The 18,604-nt window shown below is 41.2% G+C and overlaps 2 protein-coding genes and 1 long non-coding RNA gene across 4 annotated transcripts in view; 2 read left to right on the plus strand and 1 right to left on the minus strand.

The window, feature by feature from the left end:
• LOC119020252 overlaps window positions 1–8,199 on the minus strand; it is an 11,300-nt gene extending 3,101 nt beyond the window's left edge. Inside the window, exons 1-2 of the long non-coding RNA XR_005075255.1 lie at window positions 8,078–8,199; window positions 2,960–3,044 (exon numbers count right to left, since the gene is read on the minus strand). This is a non-coding gene — a long non-coding RNA (uncharacterized LOC119020252). The remainder of the gene's footprint in view (window positions 1–2,959; window positions 3,045–8,077) is intronic.
• riok2 (RIO kinase 2 (yeast)) lies at window positions 7,077–11,867 on the plus strand. 2 transcript variants are annotated; one of them, XM_037099502.1, is made up of 10 exons: window positions 7,077–7,161; window positions 8,950–9,088; window positions 9,190–9,306; window positions 9,599–9,774; window positions 9,907–9,995; window positions 10,091–10,282; window positions 10,388–10,480; window positions 10,615–11,067; window positions 11,155–11,254; window positions 11,496–11,867. In XM_037099502.1, the coding sequence occupies exons 2-10, from the start codon at window positions 8,956–8,958 to the stop codon at window positions 11,655–11,657; spliced, it is 1,515 nt and encodes a 504-aa protein (XP_036955397.1). In that variant the 5' UTR covers window positions 7,077–7,161; window positions 8,950–8,955; the 3' UTR covers window positions 11,658–11,867. The 2 variants fall into 2 exon arrangements, with proteins under 2 accessions (XP_036955397.1, XP_036955396.1); XM_037099501.1 differs by lacking the exon at window positions 7,077–7,161 and adding an exon at window positions 8,133–8,355.
• Window positions 11,868–13,059: 1,192 nt separating this feature from the next.
• Window positions 13,060–18,333, plus strand: LOC119019697 (protein limb expression 1-like). Its single transcript, XM_037098494.1, has 6 exons — window positions 13,060–13,334; window positions 14,527–14,732; window positions 15,467–15,607; window positions 15,708–15,803; window positions 16,884–16,961; window positions 17,055–18,333. Exons 1-6 carry the CDS (start codon window positions 13,253–13,255, stop codon window positions 17,517–17,519), a joined length of 1,068 nt encoding a protein of 355 aa, XP_036954389.1. The 5' UTR covers window positions 13,060–13,252; the 3' UTR covers window positions 17,520–18,333.
• Window positions 18,334–18,604: the final 271 nt, after the last annotated feature.

Below are 18,604 nucleotides of genomic sequence, written 5' to 3' on the forward strand. Positions count from 1 at the left end.
ACAAGGGTTTGACAAGTGAGGGTGTGTCAGTGTTGGTGTGTGTGTGATGGAGAGGATCATCTGAAAACTGCTGTTAGTTAGCAGCATTCTCTATCACTGTGGCATGTTATTATCTGGCCAGGACCTATATTACATCACTCATACTTACACATACACACATACACATGCACACACAACCACATACACAAACTTTTAGAGATTTTTGCGAGGAACGCATTGGTTTCTTACTCCTCATCATTACATTTTGATGGCACAGTGTCTGGTTACAGCCTTTCCACCTAAATTTTTGTAAATGTGGGTGAACCCGTAAGAAATCGTCTATCGACACCACTCCCACTTCCCACAGGCAAGGCAGCCCATCTATAATTGTTTATCTGAAGCATTGCGTTGAATGTCATATGTCAGAATTTATCGTGTTCACCCAGGTCTTACGTTTAGATCAAAGCTGAGCCGAGCCAAGGTGATAAAACCTGCGTCTACTGCAGAGTCAATTGACCTGGGTGTAAATGTCAAGTGTGCACATTCCCACTGCACAAAAAAGCTAAGTGGGTTAAAGTGGGGTTTTGACCAGTGGAAAAGGGGTATAATAGGGTGAAAAGTGTCTCTGTCTCAGCCACCTCCCCCCATCATCATGTAACTTCAGAGCAAGGGTAGGATCACAACGTTAGATACATGTTTATTTCAAGAGACAAATTTTCAAGACACAACACTGTTATCAAATAAGTTTGGTTTGTACTTAGAGCCTACCTTACAACCGACAAATTGTTACACACCTGAAATTTGTATTTACGACAGTGGTGCTGCACTCAGAAACGCCAAAAGACACAAATGTTTACTGGTCAACATGTTGTAAGTTGTTTCTTTAATCCACATAAAAACAGACACAAAAACAAATGTAGAACACAGATTTGTAGTTTTAGGAGGAGTTGTGCGATGAGTATTTTTTGGCCAGGCATTTCTACTTGTTGTTTGGCAATCCAACAGTGAGGACAAGACTCAAAGCAGTAACTGCAGAAAATAGTTCCAGCACCACCTCCCCCAAATTTGTATGAAAAAAATATTTTTTGTCTCATTCCGAGTTCACCACAAGCTGGTGCTTTAGAATGGCCGTCAATAATTGACTGGTTGGGAATGAGACTCAAAAATCTACTTTTTCTTACAAACAGGATGTTTAAATATGAACGTAAATCAAATACTTTAGCCCAACATTACAAGACACTGAATGTTTTGAGGACTGGCCAAATGGTGCCACATTACTTTTTCCCTTTAGTCCCTTTACTTAATGACACTATGACCTCAGACACAAGAAAACCTTGATAACACCTTGAGGGGTTCAGCTTGGTAAAAAGGGAAGTCCAGCTTGCTTGTCTCATACTGTCATGATTTTGGTTTTTAGTTTATGTTTTATTTGTAATTACTTTCTACTTCCTGCTAACTTTTGTTCCCAGTGTTCTGTTTCCCTTCCGTGTTCCTGTGCTCCTCCACGGCCTAATTTCCCCTCCACACATGTCTCACATCAGTCTCGTAGTCACTGCCCTGTTCCTAGTGCCTCTCGACCTGTACCTCATGTATTTGTTAGTTTAGTTTGTATTTAAACCTGCTGTTCACTTAGTTTTAGTTTGGTTTGTCTGTTGTTGTCATCATGGCCTGTTTCCTGGCCCTTGCGCATTCCCTGTGTTCCTGATTCATTCCTGTGGTTTTCTGGTTTGTCCTTAGTTTTTGTATTTTCCTCTGTCTGCTTTTTTTGTTGCAAGTTTTTGTTGCATGCCATTTTATTGTTTATGCTTTTTTGTTTTTGTACTTAAGCTGATTAAAGCTAGCTGCCTACCTGTGAGTCTTGTCTAACTGTGACACACACATGCTGATCCCCACTGAAATCAGTCTAATGTATGCATACCACACAATGCAAGTGCACACATTTTTAAACTGTTAGCATAATACTGTGCACACACTGTATTGCCAACCAGACTTTATCTCTATGCAAACCTGCCCTCCTAGCACCTTGTTATTCCTGTGCAGTGCCAACCTGCCTGCCTGACAGTGGAGCAAGATTCAGCCAGTTTAGTCAGCTCTTGTTAAATGATACATCACTTACTGCACTATCGACACACACACACACAGACACATGCATCCGCATACATTTCGAGTACAAACACATATATGCATATTTAATAAACCATGGACTTAAAACGGAGGTGCAAACCTTGTATGAACTGATTTATGACATTAACCATCTATTTGTGTGAATATTAAACTCAAGTGATCTTATGTGAATAGTTACCAATGCACATGTATGTTCGCTTTAGTCGCAAATATGCAAACTTGCAATTCGTGCATAAAGTTTATGCCAGAATATACTATGTAAAGTTGCAAGCTGTAAAATTCAGTGCGTTTATGATGTGTCTGTACCTCACTATGTGGTTGTGTTGAGCAGGGGTTTATCAACAGTCACAATGCAGCTTACATAAGAGTTAAAACTTTAAAAAGCGAGAACTATTTAGTAAATTGGCAAACAGTCTTGTGTGTGTCAATGTGTGTGTGTGGGTGTGTGTGTGTGTGTGTGTGTGTGTGTGTGTGTACAAGCTGGGCTCAGAGCAGGTTATGCCTTTCCTCCTCATATTTCTCCTCAGGCCCCCCATTCACTTGCTGCTTGTACCAGCACCTGAGAGCAGATTATTGTTTAGGAGACTTGCCGCAGAACAGGCAGAGTAAGTAGATCTCCTCTCCTCTGCTCTAATCTAATCAAATTTGATGTTTCTAAACACACAGCAGCTGGCTAAAGGCACGGCGATGATACCCTCGGAACAAAGCCCACGCTTGTTGTTGGAGACTCACCTAAGCTCCAATTCCTGCCTCAATTTAGCATTCTCTCCCTGAAGCTTAACGCTGAAAAAACAACATGAAAGCAATTTAACGGCCTTACACTGTGTGTGTGTGCCTAGGTGTGTATGCGTATTACCCTCAAAATTGTTATTGTCTATGGAGCAGACATTCTCTGTGGGCTGATGGGGGCAAGTCTCCCGTGGTCCCCACTCTGCAACAGCCTGGTAAAGGAAATTCAAACACCAAGAGACAGATCTGACATAAACAACCTTTTCAAAATATCTTGGCCTTCTGAAAATATTTCTCCATCATTTCACAAACAAGCGTCAATTGTCTAACAATGTACAAAAGTAAACAATAAAAACATGGCCTTTGCTGTACATTTGCTGTTTAGAGATCAGTTGAGTTTCCACTGTCCACTACAATAAGACTCCATTTTCTCAAGCTCTATTATGTTTTTAAAATAGTTACGGGTCTACAGTATATAGGACTGGGTGATGTTAGATATGCAAACACTTTTAAGCATTCATGCATTATTAAAGCATCATGTGTAATGTCTTTCTTTATGTGAATGAAATAACAGGGGGAAGGGCTGCTAGCTTTGATATACTAGGTGTACATCAAGTGTAGAGATCACTTTACTTCAGTCTGTGCTGCAAAGGTCCTTTCATCACTTTGACCTATCCAGCTCTCACTTTCATCTTGCGCTAACGAGGGGCTCATTAATTTCTTATCAAAGGATCTTGATTTACTGCAGGTCCACTGAGGATATTCATCCCTCCATATACAGAAAGTGGATGGGGTCATCACATTTTACACAACACATGAGTGCTCACATAAACACACAAGGTGACGGTGCCTCTGAACATTTGGGGCACTGTATAATCAGATGCACTACATTTATACAGCCCAGACTGGGCTGGAGAAAAAAACAGATGAAGGAGGAAAAAGATGGAGTGGTATGAAGAGTGAAAAGAGAGCTGCTTTGTGTTAAAGCATGGCCAAATGCTCCCTCACACGCGCACACACACATCTGGAAAGAAGACACTATCTCACTGTGTGTTTTGAGTAAGTGTGTGTGAGTGTGCACTTTTGTGCATGCGCGTGCAGGAATGGCCGTTCCGCCACGTTCCAGATAATTCCACACACAGTCGGCTCCACACTCTCCTTCTATACTCCCGGCCTAGCTCGATTAACACACCATCGGTCACTCTGGTCCATGCTTGTGTGTAACTGTCCAGACTCGGTGAAACAGGCGACTGCTCCTGTCTGTCATAGGCTGTTTAACAAGAAATTCTGCCTCCGGACTCTCAATCTGCAGCTCCTGAGAGCCAATGGAGCAAACCACAAGTTTTATCAGTAAAAAACACACTCTGCCTGTCAGCTAAATCACTTACTCTAAACCATTAAAACCATTACAACATATATTTATACATATATAAAAGTAGCTGTAGCTGGCAGCAGGATATCAAAAGAATTCCTGTGACAAATTGAGTTCTGGGCTGATACGATAAATTAATCAGAATCAGATTTGGTGTGTTATTACTAGTATCTGATTAAGGTTGTCATGTGCTCCCATTCGCCCTCAGCATGGAATGATAAAATTGAAGATGACGCAAACAGGAAAAATTGTGTATCGTTAAAACAAACAGAAATTTGTGTCCCCAGATAAGCCTGAACGATAACTTTCATAGCTTATTAAGAATCAAAACAACTTTGATGATATCTGCAGAATCTTTCCATACATTTCAATGCTATTAAAGGCTTCACACTCCAGGTGCTCCCATCTGCTGGATTGACTGCATTCATTAAAAAGATAATTTTAATGATATGATCAGCATGTGTTAAATTCAAAAGGAGAATTTCTAACCACGTTTTGTTGTTGCTGTCAAGACTTTCAGCTAAAAAGCATTGATGGTCTTTCTGACAATGTGGGACAGACCTGCAAGCTGAAATAACAAATCCTGGGGTTCAGTTAACATCGTACAGCCAACAGTGTTACTGCCCTCTTACACTCAACCTGAGCCTGTTAGAAACACAAAGTCTGCCTCATATCACAAAGACACTTCAGCTCAAACAAAAGACCAGGTGCACATGCAGGAGGGAAATTATTCTGTTTCAATACTTGACTTAAATCAGAGACAACAAAGGTCCGTATGAGACAAAAGACAGCAGCGTAGAAGTTACAGTAATCTGCCTGTGTCACAGTGCCATCTAGCTTGTAAAGTAAGAATTGCAAAGACACTTTCTGCAGTTAAATGATTGATAAACACTTGTGCTCTTGTTTTAGAGTTCAATAAAATCAAATTAACAAAACTGTGTTACATAATATTTGAGTAAAGAGGAGAATCATTTAACTATACTCTATTCTACTATAATAGCCCTTTTATACATACTAACTCATTAAGGCTTTTAATGTTACATTCTTCTATATTCTGTGTTTAAGGCATGCTCTGTCTATTCTGCGGTCATGTTCGTGGCTAGATTGTGGTGCTGTTTCTGTTTTAATCAATAATACTTATTTTGTTCAACACTGTAAAGAGGGGTACGGATGTACCAAAAAAGACACACCAGTTGGAGCTGCTCACTGTAGTGACATTACTTAACAAACAAGAGTAGACACAGAAAACAATCATGACGCAGTGGTGTTGATGACTGCTTGAAACAAATATTCACTTGAACCTACACAGAAAGTGACTCACACAAAAACGTTTGTTCATGTTTTCGTCTTACTCTCTCTGTAATAAACTTAGAAATGGTGGAGAAAATTAATGACTAATAAAGGAGCCAATTCGATTTGAGGATTGTCAGTATATCACACAAAGGTCAGTAAAACACCTTGGCTTGTGCACATTTTTGTTTAGTTGCACACACATACACACTCTAGCACAGCATGCCTGGCCGCTGGACACAGGCACTTGCTGAACCGCAGAATGTTAAATAAACCAATGGAGGAATTCCACTGAGTCAACACAGCCTGTGGAAGTGGAGAGCTGTGTGTGTGTGTGTGTGTGTGTGTGTGTGTGTGCGTGTGTGTGTGTGTGTGTGTGTGTGTGTGTGTGTCTGTGTGTCTGTGTGTGTCTGTGTCTGTGCTGCGAGCTGAACAGAGGGGTGTCTGTCACAGGGCCGTCCTGAGTAAACACACATACATAGACACACACTCTCACACTGTTTAGAACCTGCCTGCCCGAGGAATGCACAGAATCCAGCTGCTATGGCAACAGAAACCTGCCAGTAAATCTCTGTTTAACACCTCTCCCTCTAACACACACACACACACACACACACACACACACACACACACACACACACACACACACACACACACACACACACCTGACCTCCAGGTTTCGCTGGAATGATGCAGTGTTTCCTGCAGCATCATCATAGATGTACCTCTTTCATTTTATGATACTATGTTGTAGACTTTATTGTCTCTGACAGGAACTCATTTTGGGTTCACAGCACTGCTGCTCTATCACGATTAACAATAAAACTACACAAAAGATAGATAGAATAGAGCAACCAGCTGCTGAACAACACTTTCACAATACATAACAATAAGGAACATTTTCAAACGTTCACATATCATCGCCAAACATTTTTGTCTTCTAAATTTCACAAGTCTTTCACATACATAAGTCTTGTTTACAGCATCACAACCCTGAAACTCTAGCAGCGACACAAAATCAAGCCATCATTCATTGTTTTCCTTTTCACCAGTGCTATTTTCATCTTCTGTGAAAATTCCCATCCAGCAGTGACAATAAAGAAATGTCTGAGTACCCTTGCAGCCAACAACACATACTTATCCTTGTCATTTACAGCACAAATGTGTTTATCTATTCAATATACAGGGACTACTGTAGTTTTGTACAATTTTTGAGCAACTTTACCTTGATTATCAACAAAAGACCCTGTGCCAAGGTGAGACCAATAACATTAATGACAGCTACTTCTATTAAATATCCCAGGGGAACTAGTTTGTCATTATAATTAATGTTATAAATTCCACCTGTGCTTGTCCTGCTTTGAAAAGTTGAAACATTTGCTGTGAAAACGGTCTATTGGGCAGAACTGAAGCCCAACTGGTACAATTCCTTTGTTCACAAACTTGTATATTTGTTTGACCATATTTCGTACATTAAAGGATCCAGCACATATGGCACATCCACTCAGGTATTTTCAATCACTTGACTGATCTTTGCTTAGGTTGAGTTGGATGAAGCTGTGCACTGAACACTGCCCCGCCCTAACAGGTGCAACATGAGGAGACTGAGGTAGATATCAATCAAGAACAGTTTGTGCCAACACTGTGCTGAGCAGAGGTCTAACCAGGTAACACATTTCTTTGGATTTTTTTTTTTTTCTTTTTGCACTGAATCCTCAGATATGGTAATATCTATGGAATGGAGACAGGAGGCAGGTTATTTCACAGTATAATAACAAACTTCAGGATCCCAAATGACTTAAATTGCGCTGGAACAATTATTTAAGAATTATTTTATACCCCAAGAATCTTTTTCCGCATGTCATACACATCTAAGTATATACAAGCAAATCCTGATATATCTGTAAAAGGCCAATATTGGCCAACCGGTATAATGGTCTGGCTCTCATGAGTAGGGGCTTTAAATTTAACAAACAGTTATCACCTCAGATGTTCAGCATTTCGCTAGTTGATGGACTCAGTTTGTTTTGTTTTGTTTTGTTTTGTTTTGTTTTTAAATCTGATTGCAAATAAAATAAGAAACTATAAAAACATGCTACTTTGGCTCTGATGCAGTATGCAACGTATGTAGTGACTCAAAATATTAAATAAATGCAGTATTGAAAAAGTACAACTATGGCTGCAAAATGTAGTGAAAATAGAAATACTTGGGTAAAATACAAGTACCTCTACACTGTACTGTATCGTGTCTACTAAATCATTAAGTTACATCCCATCACTGTACAGTAGTTCTTTTTCATAGGCAGACATTTGACATAGACATTTGGCAGACATACTTGTCATGGCAGCAAAAGCACAGGTGAATTTAATATCCTTAATGATGGCTCCAGCAGTAACTATGTGACTAGTTTCAGCCCTGTATGTCCAGTGAATACGTCAATGAAAAGGTCAACTGTGATGAAAGAGACGCAGAATTTCAAATTTCACCACTAGGCGGTAGCATATGGTACATTACAGTATACACGATACTTACATACATTACATATACTTTTACATAAATTTCCTCAACCGTTGCTAACATACCTTGTGCACAATCTTGTGCGTTGTATTCCAGGTATTACCATATAATTTCAACATGACGTCAGACGTAAACCTGAAGTGACGTACTCTCCGTTCGTCTCCGCTCCGAGAGCTTCCGCCTTGCACGTGTGTTTACTAAAATGTGGACAGCTGAACTTTAGAAGAAAATAGTGACAGTATTATAACACACGTACTGGTTTTGCATCGGCTAAAACATGGGGAAGCTGAACGTTGTGGTGTTGAGATACCTGTCTCGGGATGACTTCCGGGTGCTTACAGCGGTAAGTAGTGATCAGTTCTCACCCTGCTGAGTTAGCCTGTGCTAAGCTAGCTTTGGTCTTACAGCGACTGACGCTAACCTAACACGAGCCGACGTTACAGCAAAGATGCTATGCCACCTTTGCAGTGGGTAAAACAGTGTTACTCATGTCAGCTGGGTGTTAAATAACGTTGAAAAAGCGAAGTCAGCATACAATGTATGAATATCTGGTTACAAGTTTGTTACAACCAGCAACTGCTAGCTATAACATTTCCTTATAATGATCTGTATTCTTTGTAGGGATTGTTTTCCCTATTAATTTCTGTTTTCTAAAGTGATTTCACTCTAAGTGATGGGTGACAAAATCTACAGTCCTCATTCTATTCCAGAAATATCTTCTTAATTGTATCTAAATCTAGTCTGTGTTAAATTAATCAAGTAGATATATTCCCAAGTCACAGTCTTTTCAGTGTGAAATCCCCCAAGTGTGTTTTACCAGACACTATTCTCATGCAGCGCTCATTTATTTAAATTTGTGTTTGCAGCACGTATAACCCTGTTGTTTCAGCAGCACTGGAATAATCACATTACCTCCTGTGAACATCCCCTCTCACAGGTTGAAATGGGGATGAAGAACCATGAGATTGTGCCAGTCAGCCTCTTGTCCTGCATCGCCAGCCTCAAACACGGCGGCTGCAACAAGATCCTCAGAGAGCTCGTCAAACACAAGCTTGTGGTCTATGAACGCAGCAAGAGTAAGAATACACCCTAAAATACTTGCTGTACTTCATCAGTCCTGGCACAGGTGGTACATATAGGTTAATTTTCTAATGTGGCACGTGTGTGTTGGTTTCAGCTGTGCAGGGCTACAGGTTGAACTATGGAGGATATGACTACCTGGCTCTGAAGACCTTGTGTGCCAGAGAAGTGGTTATTTCAGTCGGAAACCAGATGGGTGTGGGTAAAGAGTCAGGTAAGACCGTCAATCACATTCATTGTGCACATACTGTATGTCTATTTATATAGCCACCTGTCATTTGGCTTGCATGATTAAGTGGAAATCAATCGCATCATACGACTTGTTTTTATCGATATGTACAGTATCACAATATGGTTCACACAAGTAAACTCAAGTGTGGAATATTTAAACTTCTAAATATTTTACTTCAGCATCCTTTCACAGCAGGTTTCCAGGCTGCTTAGCCAAGGTAAGAAATCCTCTTGTGCTTATGGTAATACCAACATTTATCTGTGTTTACCTGTAGATATCTATATTGTGGCAAGTCCAAACGGGGAGCAGTATGCTCTGAAGCTTCACAGACTGGGTCGCACCTCCTTCAGGAACCTGAAGAACAAGAGAGATTACCACAAACACAGGAAGAACATGTCCTGGCTCTACCTCTCTCGCCTTTCTGCCATGAAGGAGTTTGCCTACATGAAAGTAATGAAACAAATCAGAGAACACATGTAACTTATTTAAATAGAAAGAAAATGTCAGCAGCAATTCATAAGATGTGCAGTAGGAATCCAGTCTTGCGTGACGCATCTTTTGACTCATCTACTAATTTTTCAGGCATTGTATGATCAGGGGTTTCCTGTCCCCAAACCTGTGGACTACAACAGACATGCTGTCGTAATGGAGCTCATCAATGGATATCCATTGTATGTAAACTAGCCGTCCTGCTCTCTTGCTTTACGTGTTACACTTTACCTACCCTCGGTTTCCTATGTAATTTGTCTGTGCTCCCCACCATCAGGTGTCAGGTGCATGAACTTCAGGATCCATCGGGCCTGTACAGCGAGTTCATGGAGCTCATAGTCAAACTGGCCAATCATGGCTTGATTCATGGAGACTTCAACGAGTTCAACCTCATGTTGGATGACCAGGACCACATAACAATGATCGACTTCCCTCAGATGGTGTCCACCTCACATCCTAACGCTGAATGGTTTGTGCCTCATTTATAGAATTGAAAATTACTAATAAACTCCCCAAATTGATAAGGCAAGTGATCAAGTGTTATTATATTCACTTTGCCAATTTTTATTTTCAGGTATTTTGACAGAGATGTCAAATGTATCCGAGATTTCTTTGCAAAACGATACAATTACGAGAGCGAGCTCTTCCCAACTTTCAAAGACATCAGGTACCTGCTCATTTATGTTTTGGTGAAAATGAAACTCTTGAAATACAAAGAAAACTGTATTGGTGTGAAATTAATTAATTAATTTAAACATTTCTGACATGTGGTTTTGTTGTCACTGAACTTTGTTCCTGCAGGCGGTCTTGTTCTCTAGATGTCGCAGTCTCAGCTAGTGGCTTCACCAAAGATCTGGAGAGAGATGCCGCATTGCTACACCCAGCTGGACCTGAGGAAGAAGATGATGATGATGATGAAGATGATGAGGATGATGAAGAGGAGGAGGAGGGCAATGACAAAGAGGATTCAGACAAGAAAGTAGAAAAAAAAGAAGATGACTTTGACATGGAGGAATATAAGCATGCAGTGCTCGAACTGGAGGGTCTAAAAGTCAGCAACACAAGTGCAGATGTACAAAATGAGGACAACAAGAGGGAAACGGGGGAAGAACAAACAGAGACTGAGACAGAGCCTAGTTCTCAAACTAATGAAGAGACAGAGGAGAAATTGGAGGAAGAGTTGAACGAGGCAGACGATGACTGTCCAGAGTTGTCAGACCTCTCTTACTCCAACAAAGAGTTTAAACCTTTCAGGTAAATGGAAAGTTAACTTGAGACATGTAACCAAAATATAGCAGTACATTTCTGTGCTTGGTTTAAAATGTGTGTTTTCTCTTGCAGAGACTCAGACAGTCTTCTACACATCGCAGAGCACAGGAGGACGAGGACAGACAGTGAAGGCACAATGGGAAGCATAGGGAGCTGTTCTACCATACCACCAGTAAGAAAAACACACACATCATTAAGAATTTTGACGAATTGGACATTCCTTCAAGCATTGAAGCAATCCCAGTACCCAGTTTTAGACACAACTGGAATGGCCTGTAGGTGTTGCTAAAGAGCTTTCATACTGTCACGTGTAGCAGAGGAAACATATCCACACAGTGTTTTGTCTGCCTTGCAGAGACAGCGCTGCGTTCATCTGTAGTAACCTGCTATCCTTGTTTTTGTGTGTCCTGTAGGAGGTAGTCCGTCAGAAGGTGCGGAGGCAGCTCACCAAGCAGCAGAAGGCGGCGCAGAGGAGACGTCTACAGAAGGGAGAGGCCAACTTGGTGACGAAATCCAGGAGAGAGAACCAGAGTAACATCAAGTCTAGTATGGACTCTGCCTCCTTCTGGGGATGAACAGGACAGCAGTGGTGGACAGATGGAATTGTTGTCAACATGCTTTTTGTTTGATTAACATGTATACTGCATGGATCCTCTGCTCCTCTGTCTGGAGAGCTTCTGTTGGAACTGCAGTGAACCATCATGTTCAACACAGTCTAATGTAAATATCAACAACTTTTTATGTTGAAACTGTATGATTGGTAATTAAAACATTTAAACAATACAGATAAGGTGTGTTCTTCTCTGGTATTTCAAAGGAGTTGTTTAACAAATTAGTTAAAAAATATTCCTTCTGCCAGGGCAAAATATGCACCTGTGATAGATATGTTTGCACAGTGAGCAAATTCTTCTTAATCAGTTCCCATATCAACCTTAACAATGGGAACAGAAGCCAGAAAACCACTGAGTAACTTTTGTCATTGTAGCTTCAAGTTCATTCTAGGTCTCGGCATACTGTTGACAGAATGACTAATGTGGGTGTGGATTTAAGATTCAAACAAGTTCATGGGGAGCTTTTATTCACGCTGAACTCCAGTCAATCAAAGGCCCCTAACTATTATGGAAATTTGTGTAGATCTCTACCTCCACTCACAGCTACCAATCAAAAAACACAACTCCCACAGTCATGTGGGAACACACATGCTCCAGAACCAAAATACATTCAGCATGAAAAGGAGCAGGAATCGGACATATAAACCCTGTTCGCTCTGTCACTCTGACATGACTCAACAGAGAATGAGACATGGCATGTTAGAGATGAGAAGCAGAGCAGAGGAATTGGGAGCTAAGAAACCACTTTTTTTTCTCCCTCAGAATTTGGTTCATTTATGTGTAAGGGGCTTTCAGGGAGCGAGTGAATTCAGACTTGAACAATGCCCATTCATATTGAAGAGGGTGAATGGAGCTCAGACCCTGGGCTCTGTGGCCTCAAATTAGTATTTGAAGTCAAAAGTATCCCACCCCCACTCATCTCAGACACTACTTGTTGGGTAAGACTGTCCTTTAGATGCGGGATATTGCTGCTCCTTCATATAAAATCCAGTGATATACTACAGAACTGTTGTTATTTTTCCTGTTCCTCAATGAAGATTGTGCTGTCTGTGGTTCAACCTACCGACTTCATGCAGGTCTGTGTTCAGGGATTAGCCAGCTGCACAGTCAAAAGGGAGGGGCTCAGCATTCCAGCTCTACACCGCTGTGTGTGTGTGTGTGTGTGTGTGTGCGCGCGTGTGTGTGTGTGTCTGTGTGTGTGCGTGTGTGCGTGTGTGTGTGCGTGTATGTGTGTGCGTGTGTGTGTGTGTGGAGAAAGAGTGAGGGGCCCTCTGAGCTAATTGGAAACAAGGGTGACAAAGGTGGCCCGCTTCAAAAGCAAAACCCTGGTGAGATGTTCACACAGGAGAGGAGGAGGGAGGGAGAAAGCAGTTTAGGAGGTGGAGAGAGAGAGTTCAGAAGTGGCTTTCAGATTTGGAGTTTATTCCTCATGATGTTCCCTTTCTGAGCTGCTGTGTTGGATGCTCATTCCTAGGGTCATGCGTGGTGCTTTGATGGACTATTTTGAGGAGAAGCAGTTGACTGAACGTGTCTGAGGCAGCTGTGGCAGAAAACTCTGGATGAGGATGAGTAGAGTGAAAATGGAGGAGAGCATCATGTCATACCTGTCTCAAAGTGAGACTGACACCAGCCCCAACGACTGTGAGTAACCGAGGAACTTAATGTTACTTTCATTTGGAAATAGACGCATCTTTGTTTTAGATGTGAGAATCAAACCTTCCAACTGTGATGACCTGACAGTGATGCTTTAAAATAATTAAAAACCAGGCAAGAAATTAACTGTTGTCTCATAATTTTGTTGTATTTCCTCCAACAAGTGTCAGTCAAGTTATCCCTGCTGCTGCCATAGACTGAGCTGTAGTGAATTATTTGGCACACAGTGGGGGACACAGGAAGTGTTTAAACTTACTTCAGAGTCAGGAAAAGCTCTGGGGGTTACAAAATGCTGATTCGTGTAAGTTATGGGAGGTACTTGAAGTTCCTGATTGTGCTTTCATGAAAACTCTGTCTGGGAACGCTGATTTATAGATGTCAGATTTAATCAATACAGGTTAAAGACACATCTTTTCAAAGGTTTTTTTCAAAATGTGACTCATACAAAAACTTTCATTTCTGATTCAACTTAGCAAAGACACTACAGGTGAATAGGGTAAGAATGTTGATTACTTACATTCAATCATTTTTTTCCCCCTGAAATGTTATGTATTAATATGCAATTGATTTGTCATGCAATTAAATATGAAAGGATTTGCATGAATTTCCATTAAGAAAGACAAAATTAGTTTAATCAATCCATAAATCAGAAAATACTGCCAACAAACAAAATTCTATTTCCATGTATTTTTAGGAATTAAACGTTTTATAAATCAGGCGATGAGTTATATATGAACAAACCCTCTCTTTAAAGACTGGAGCGTTTTGTGTGTAAGTGCAACTGAAGAGAGTCTTAGATCGAGGTACGAGCATAGCAAAGTCATTTTGAGAAAACTCTTAAAGACATAAATAAACAATGTGAAACAAAATAATTCATTTTGACATGAAACTTCCCCGGCTGATAACTTTTTAGACATTGTTCTGTGTTAAAAGTTTTCTGACATTTTAAATGAGTGCACCTAATTAAACATGCACTAATTTGCATACATTGTCTGAACAGAAACTTGAACCAAAATAAACACCTAAATGTATATTTTGGACATTTTCTTCCCACTAGACATGTTATGGAAAAACAATATCCCAAAAACTCAAAAACTGACTTAACAAACATGTGGTTTCATGTACGCCTTCAGTACTGTCAGTCCTGTTTTTGACATGCATCCTTATTATATGTGTACAGTGAATGTCGTGGCCATGCTCCACAACTTCTGGGAGCAGAGGCAGGTGAGCCAGTCAAACGGCTCCATGAGTGAACCTGGTGATGGTGTTTCTGTTGGGGACTTCCAGACAGATAGCCTGCTGCTGTATGAGTCTGCACCATCTCCTGGTCCCCCCTACATCTGCTACGTCACCCTGCCTGGAGGAAGCTGCTTTGGCAACTACAAGGTGTGTTTATTATCACCAGTCCCGTCCGGCAGGATTTCTACACTTTGCACTGTGTGAACTTACACCAGCTATCCTTCGTGTGGAACTGGAAATATCACCATCATGTGTCGAGCACACATGGTTGTCCAAACACGAGCTAAAAGGGTTGTTAAGAGACATGATGCAGGTGATGTTTATTTCTTGACAGTTTATTATACAACCTAAATGGATAGTAGTCCCATTGATTCAAATTAACTCCTAGCCTCTTGGCATACATGTTAGCAAAACATTACAATCTGTAAGTGTCATATTCAGAGGCAGACACTCAGAAGCAAAACTTAAAGGTCATTCTGTGTCGATTAACACACAGTCACACAGACTTTTAGGGTTGTTTTAAATTGATGTCATTCCGTTAAAATTCCACAGTGTCTATCAATGGGATCATTGTGACCCAGACAGCAGCCCCCAGCTCACAGGAAGCATGTGATTGGTTATTTGTGAATGCCTCTAATGTCCTAATCTCATTGGTGATTTGAGTTCTGATCTCATGATTAGCTGTGATGAAGTGTAAAATCATCAAAATGGAACTAAGAGTGGCCACCTGTTTAAAGACAGAACTCACTGGCTCAAAGTGATTCAACCCGGGGCTCAATACATATGAGCGCACACTGTGAGAAAGTTTCACATCTTTTGGCTCTCTTTTTCCACTCTTTGTGACATTTTAACCCTTCGTGTTCATCGTCCCACATCCTCAGGTGTGTGGCACTCAGGCAGAGGCACGGAGGGACGCAGCCCGCGTGGCTCTGATGAACTCACTCGTGAACGAGCTGCCATGTCGACGCATCAGCCCTCAGTTCATCACTCAGAGTTTGCAGCAGGCCGAAACAGACAGTGCTGTGAGTGTCAGCCGGCACCAACACCGTATTAGCCATCTCAGACTGTAGCAATGACACAGGAGAGAGTGTTTAGTCTAACATGAATGTTGGCTCTGTTAAGGTCTCTATTGAAGATGCATGTGATTCAAGCACCAGTATAGGAACCTACAGTCTGCTGCTCCACTCCTACATAGGAAGGACCATGCTGGAGTTCCAGGTAAAACATGAAGCCAGGGCTGGTTTTGCAAAATGCTATTTTTCTTGCCGCCATGCTCATAAATCATGTGTCATGTGGTAATTTTCTGAAAGATCAATTTACTTCAAAGGATTTAGGCTTTTTGAAGTGCCGCTTTAAGCTTGGGGATCTAATCTAGTATTTATAATTGGACCCCAGTTTAAATTGTTATCATTTTACACACCTAAATTGGGAATTATTAAGCCAAACATAACAAAAATTACAACTGGTGGGTGATAATTACACCCCCCGGAGTTATCATTACAGCCCAAGTCTGTTTTAGCTCATTTATTCACACTCCATCTCACTCTCAGCTAGACCCTGACAGGGAGTCCTGGTATGAAACACCTTATATTTCTACCTTTGTGTAAATAAGCATACGTCTGCAGACAGAGGGCTATTAGCAGGAGAAAGTAGGTTCATTATCATTCCTGCTAAAGCATGGCTCATAAAGATGAAACACTTCCAAGTTATACACACACCTCAAAATGTGCGCACATGTACATACACAGAAACTTAAGTACATTTGCGCACACACCCTCAAATCTTTACACATATGGTACGCAGCCGTCTGCGTATCATTTATACATGCAGTCAATGCCGGAGCTGTCCTATAGTTTGTTTGTCAAGCAGATGAGCAAGTAGCACGGAGCAGATGTACAGTTTGAAACTGAGCAAACAGGCCGGCAGGTACAACATGGACTTCGACCCCAGACAACCAACGTGTAATATTTTCCATCTGTGTCTCATTAGGTTCATTTCATCTATAGACTCACTCTGTTTAACACAAATGCCACTAGCTCTTAACACACGGCAGCTGCTCAGCCAGACAGTGTTTTTTAAATCAGGATGAAGCCTACCTGGTATGGAAAGATTTACAATATCTCTTCAGACCAATCATCCACAGTTTAGTTCATATGTTATTATGGACCTGAGTACACAGAGCTGGATGTGTGGGTTTGTTACTCGGGTCATTAGTCATGTGGTTTTGCAAGACTCACTCTCACTCTTTGTGTTTCATTTATTCTGAGGAGCTTTCTCCCTCCCTCTGGCCCTCTGTAGGAGATGATGACCATTTTTCAGCTATTGCACTGGAATGGGACACTGAAGGCTCTGAGGGAAAGGCAGTGCTCTCGACAGGTACAGGCCTTGCCAAGGACACATCTCATCCCTGATTTCAGCTAACTTTGGTTGAGCATTTCAGTTATGCCTAATTTCCTTCCTCGTACTCAGAGTGTGATCACCTATTACTCTCAGCGAGGTCTCGATGAGTATATGCGCAGCAGCTTAGCTCTGGATTGGCTCGGACGGGAGCAAAGGTCACCGGGACGCCTCGCGGAGGAGCTGCAGGTGGCGCAGAGGGAGCTGGTGTTGGCCCGGCGTCGAGGCATAGAGCTGCGCTTCTACAAGGAAAAGACGGAGATCCTCAGCCTGGCTCTGAGTCAAGCGTACATTCACCACACGCCCGAGGCCTTCAGCCAGGCGCAGAGTCACACATACAAGCAAGAACAACTTCCTTTACACCCATTATACAGCCAGGACTCCAAAGTCCAGATAACCCCACCATGCAGTCCTTCACCAAGCCTCCATAAAAACACAAAACAAACAGTCTGTCAAACGTCTGGAAAACACTCGCCCTCCAACAGTCCTTCGTCATGCTCACAGGAGACCTTTGTGCCTATAAATAACTTTGAATAGACCAGAGCAGAAGATGGGTGATACAATTTGACATTTGACTCTGTGAATAAGCTTAAACTCTGTCATTTGAGATTTGAGCTTTTTTTGAGAGAGAGAGAGAGCACATATTAAACATGGCCACGTTATTCAGATTTTCTGTAAACTCATGAGTTCTGTAATCATGAGAGTTACAAATACTGTGTTCGTGTGTCTATTAATAATGCTCTAGCCTTGTTAACACTCCTTTGTGACTATAGATCCAATACTTAAAGATGTCTGTAGTGTCATTAAAATGATTTAGAAGAACTATCAGGAAATATAGTTGAACTGTAGCTGTAACCTTCTATCAAAGCTATTTTTGTACAAGAGCTCCTTTGCTTTTATGTACGTTCAATTGGCTTATCTCTCTGAGAGGATAACCTGAAAGTAAAAAAACATGAATTTTGAAATGACTTAAATGATTCAGTCTGGAATGGTTCACATACCAGCAAATTAGTGCTCCTCCATGCCTCACACTTCTTCTCTCCTTCTCAGTCTGGCATCTGGCGTATCTATTCCAAACTGATTGAAAATGACTTGCCAGGACACTGACTGACTGTGGGACATGTTGGATGACGTGTTGCTGGGTGTTATGGAAAAGAGTGTCTGTTGTTGAGTGTGACACGCATTTATTTGATGGCGCTGGACTCTTGTATTGAAAAGCACTATGTACCTCATCATAAAATGCATACAGGCCAAGAGCATTCAGTTGTCTTAGGTTTGGTTTGGCATTGGGACTAAATGCATTTCAAAGGGAAAATCTTTTTGTTTTTTATCTTTGTAATAAACATTTGTAAATAAATATTTTCTGTGACTCATGACCTGCCTGTGCATTCATACGGACACTGCCGGAAATGATAAGGTGCTTTTTAAAGTTAAATGACTGAGAACATATTCATAGTAATAGATACTTTTGGGACTGTGGGGTATTTTTCTTGCATGATCTCCTTAGTTGAGATTAGAGTGAATGAACCACAATGAACCAACCAGTTAACTTTTAAAGTTTCCTATACCAACTCAGAACTGCGGAAGATAGGTTTACAGTCAGGGATGCTCATTCCTCTTTG

Source organism: Acanthopagrus latus, chromosome 5 (assembly GCF_904848185.1).
Source record: "Acanthopagrus latus isolate v.2019 chromosome 5, fAcaLat1.1, whole genome shotgun sequence".
Classification (NCBI taxonomy): domain Eukaryota; kingdom Metazoa; phylum Chordata; class Actinopteri; order Spariformes; family Sparidae; genus Acanthopagrus; species Acanthopagrus latus.

Excerpts from the sequence above, each read along its gene's own strand:
- riok2 (XM_037099501.1), top strand. The coding sequence starts at position 8,290 with ATGGGGAAGCTGAACGTTGTGGTGTTGAGATACCTGTCTCGGGATGAC. Across the intron at positions 8,356-8,949 it reads ACTTCCGGGTGCTTACAGCG|GTTGAAATGGGGATGAAGAA; the intron begins GTAAGTAGTGAT and ends CCCCTCTCACAG. Across the intron at positions 10,481-10,614 it reads CCAACTTTCAAAGACATCAG|GCGGTCTTGTTCTCTAGATG; the intron begins GTACCTGCTCAT and ends TTGTTCCTGCAG.
- LOC119019697 (XM_037098494.1), top strand. The coding sequence starts at position 13,253 with ATGAGGATGAGTAGAGTGAAAATGGAGGAGAGCATCATGTCATACCTG. Across the intron at positions 14,733-15,466 it reads GCTGCTTTGGCAACTACAAG|GTGTGTGGCACTCAGGCAGA; the intron begins GTGTGTTTATTA and ends CCACATCCTCAG. Across the intron at positions 15,804-16,883 it reads GGACCATGCTGGAGTTCCAG|GAGATGATGACCATTTTTCA; the intron begins GTAAAACATGAA and ends GGCCCTCTGTAG.